This window comes from Glycine max, chromosome 7, assembly GCF_000004515.6.
Source record: "Glycine max cultivar Williams 82 chromosome 7, Glycine_max_v4.0, whole genome shotgun sequence".
NCBI lineage: Eukaryota > Viridiplantae > Streptophyta > Magnoliopsida > Fabales > Fabaceae > Glycine > Glycine max.
Genome location: NC_038243.2, coordinates 41,066,719 through 41,070,851, shown reverse-complemented (window position 1 = coordinate 41,070,851; position 4,133 = coordinate 41,066,719). Strand labels below are relative to the sequence as shown.

General features: G+C 35.7%; 1 protein-coding gene across 1 annotated transcript; it reads left to right on the top strand.

Annotated features, from left to right (window-relative positions):
- The first annotated feature begins 500 nt into the window (after positions 1 to 500).
- LOC100809025 (transcription factor MYB106) lies at positions 501 to 3,095 on the top strand. Its single transcript, XM_003528529.5, has 3 exons — positions 501 to 744; positions 898 to 1,027; positions 1,724 to 3,095. Exons 1-3 carry the CDS (start codon positions 612 to 614, stop codon positions 2,727 to 2,729), a joined length of 1,269 nt encoding a protein of 422 aa, XP_003528577.1. The 5' UTR covers positions 501 to 611; the 3' UTR covers positions 2,730 to 3,095.
- Positions 3,096 to 4,133: the final 1,038 nt, after the last annotated feature.

The following is a 4,133-nucleotide window of genomic DNA, read 5'->3' as shown; positions in this document are numbered from 1 at the left end:
TCAATAATTTTCTAGATTCCCCTTAATCATTAATTCTGAAAAATATAGTCTAGCTAACTAGCTAGCTCAACATATCAGTTATATATATATATATATATATATATATGTCCACGTAATGTGTGATGTCGGTAAAAAATAAATAGCATATTTAAATCAGTGGAAAGAGACCGACGAACTTTATAAATAAAAATAATAATATATATAATAAATACAAAGGAAAAAATGTTTTTAAGTGATCTTTGATCTCTATTCTTAAGTGATATGAGAATTTGGGACAACCAAAATAATTTATAATTATATATAAAAAAGCAAATAAAAATAAATGGGAAAACATATATTTAGGCCTCGTTGTTCTGACTATCCCTTTACCATGCAGGTGTCTAAAATTAAGATACGAAACCTCACTCACAAATGCACGTACTGCATATCATAACTACTTTCACAGTGATATGTAATGTTTATCCCTCTATATATAACGTTGCTTTCCCACACCCTTCTCCTTGAACTTGCTTAGTTTGTCTCCTTTTCCTACTCTTTGTTTGACTTGTTCTCTGCACCAAACCCTCCCAAAACCGCTAACTTCTTCAACGTTCCACTATTGGCCACAAACAATGGGTAGGTCACCATGCTGTGAAAAAGAGGGCTTGAAGAAAGGGCCGTGGACTCCAGAGGAAGACCAAAAGCTCATGGCGTACATTGAAGAGTTTGGCCACGGAAGCTGGCGTGCTTTGCCTGCCAAAGCTGGTAACATTCCACTATTGCACAATATTTAGTTTCTTTACTTTTAACTGGTGTACTGACTCAGTGCCTTAACCTGTTCAATTTTGATAACATTGCATTCTTTTGGAACTTTTTATAAGATGGTGTGCTAATAGTTTCTTGGTTGTTGATATTTAGGACTTCAAAGATGTGGGAAGAGCTGTAGGCTAAGGTGGACTAACTACCTCCGACCAGACATAAAAAGAGGAAAGTTCAGCTTGCAGGAGGAGCAAACAATCATTCAACTCCATGCCCTTCTTGGGAACAGGTGAGCAAATCAATAGTAGTAGAAACTTTTGAAAGTTGAAAGTCGAAACAGTAATTTATTGAGTACCACATAGACCCCATAAACCAAAAATAACTAACGACCGTTGCTATATCTACATCATTACATGGCCCAGCTAGCTAGGAATGCTAACTAGCATATAGCACAATTTTAGTATGCTCTCATTTTTGGCTATGCAAGTTTTCCATTAGAAAAAGGGCTCCAACAACATGCCATTTACAAAACAACAAAACTAAGTAATTCTGTAGATGTTTTTATATTGTTCTATCCTCATAATTAAAGTTCCATCTGTATGTTGTATAATAAAGATTTCTATTAAATGTCAACATAACTTATCAAGATAAAAGTAGATTTGTGGGTAGATTTGCGGTTAGAAAGTAATATAAAAATATTGATATTTAACTGCAATGCACTAACAATAAAAATAATTATTTGTATCAGTTTTAAAATAATTATAATAAGATATAAAATTATCATAATACATGCTAATAATATGTGATCGAAAAATATTCTAAAATTATTTTATATAATATGTGATTGGAAGATATTGTAAAATTATTTTATAATTTATGGATCTATATTTAAATTTTGTACTCTATGAAACACGTATTTAGATAAATATGTACACATTATCATGTCCATTGCTAATGGTTGTTTGTTGAATTTTTTTTTTCACAGATGGTCAGCCATAGCAGCTCAACTTCCCAAGAGAACCGATAATGAAATCAAGAACTACTGGAACACACACCTGAAGAAGAGGCTAACCAGAATGGGGATAGACCCCACCACCCACAAGCCGAAAACCGACGCACTCGGCGGCTCCGGTGGTGGCCAAACCAGGGACGCGGCGAACCTCAGCCACATGGCGCAGTGGGAGAGCGCCAGGCTAGAAGCCGAAGCGAGACTCGTGAGAGAATCAAAGCTGCAAGTCCAGAACAACCTGGGATCATGCTCCAGCACACAACCTGCGAGACTTGTTCTCAACAAAATCACAACACAACAACAACCCTCGCTGCCACCGTGCCTCGACATCCTCAAAGCATGGCAAAGCTCGTGGAACAAACCGCCACAACAACCAACAACAAAAGAAAACAACACCAAGATAATGCATAGCATGTATGCAATGATGCTTTCCACTGATGACACTCTAGAGTCTCCAACATCCACGTTGTGCTTCCCAGGAACAACAACAACAACAACAATGCTTCCTATCTCCAACAACATTGGATTACTCTTCAATGAAAACAACAACAGCAACAACAACATGTATCCTCTCGCGACAACCATCGACGATGGTGTGTTCATGAAAGACAACACCACCACAATGTTGAATTTGCAAATGCAAGATGACGATATTATGGCGGCAGTGGAAGCATTTAGAGCGTACGACAACAACAGCAGTAGGAACAAATATAATAATAACAATGTTGTTGTTCCTCCCTCACTCTCCAACAGTGTCATCCTCGAAGGACTCAATAACGACAATGATGATAATAGTAAGGCTGCTTTGGTTGTGTATGACTCAAACGATGACTTGGGCACGGAGGAAGCAGACAACCTGGCAATAATCAACGGGGACGGAAGCCTCTGCAACGTGAACAACCTCGATGAGAATAATAAGCATTACTGGAATAACATATTCAATTTGGTGAATGATCCCTTGTCTGGTTCCTCTGTCTTCTGAAGAAGCTGTAGTTAGCTAGTTAGTGTAGCTGTTGTTAGCTATAGGAACTTTAGGTTAAATGCTAAAAATATTAATGTCTCACAATAATAATAATTATTATGTAACCATGATAATATTCTTGTCCAAAAATATGGATTTTAGGTGTTAAGTGTTAACCGTTATGTTATGAGTGTGTTAAAGTAACCCCTCTTGATATTTAATTAGCTTTAGCACCATTGTTCTAGGATTTGGATTCACCCGTTTTCTTGGGAGTGTCAATTTCTGAAGGCAAAATCAATTAATCAATGTACTATGTGCTCTCGATTACCATAGCAATCATTAGCATCAACATTAACTGTATAATCATTACAATCAACATTAACTCTCTCTCTCTCTCTCTCTCTCTCTCTCTCTCTCTCTCTCTCTCTCTCTCTCTCTCTCTCTCTCTCTCTCTCTCTCTCTCTCTCTCTCTCTCTCTCTCTCTCTCTCTCTCTCTCTCTCTCTCTCTCTCTCTCTCTCTCTCTCTCTATATATATATATATATATATATATATATATAAAGAGGGAAATATTAGAGGTACGCGACTAGGTGAAATTTATACATGGAACTTATGAAGTTTGGTAGAATCTTTTAGTGACCTGCGTATTGCTCTTCCATTATCAGCATTGTACGTCACTGTTCATTTATGAACTTGAATTAATTATGTTAGCTGGCGGAGCTAGCATCTACTTTGAGTTACAACCGGTCCCTACCATTCTGCTGCTGCCTGTAAAATTTAGATTTATTATTAATTTATTACCTTCAAAAAGAAAAATAAATTGGAATAATATCAATTTATCATTTTTTAAAGCACAATTGCATTGTGTAATACTATAGATTAAAGAATACGTAAAAAAATAATTAATATACATGCTGAGGATTCCACCAAAAGTGTCCTCCGATTAGATTGAATAGTACTATAGAAACACATGTATATACCTCGAGTTTGGAAAGAGTATGTGAGTTGGGTTAGGAATTTTATAATTTTTAATTGATTAATATAGGTTACATGTTATATTATAATATTTATATTAATTATTTATATTTAAATGGATTTAATATAAAGTGATCTATTTAAGTGAGTTTATTAAACTGTCAGAAAATTGATATGAGCTTAATGAGCGGAAATCAGTTTGCTCCATTAGGGGATAATGAGAACCCTAATAGGTTTAAAACCTAAGGCATGGTTATGGTCTCCAATACACCAAATCAATAAATAGTTTCTTCTCTTTCCATCTGAAGAGAAAACGAAGGTCCCATAAGGAAGAAGGTGATTTGGTTGAGAAAGATCATTAAACCAATTGTTCGTGACCGCTGTAAGATTCCGTTACGTGTTAATCAAGCTTTATGGATTTAGGTATTCCTTAAAACGTCTTGATAATTTG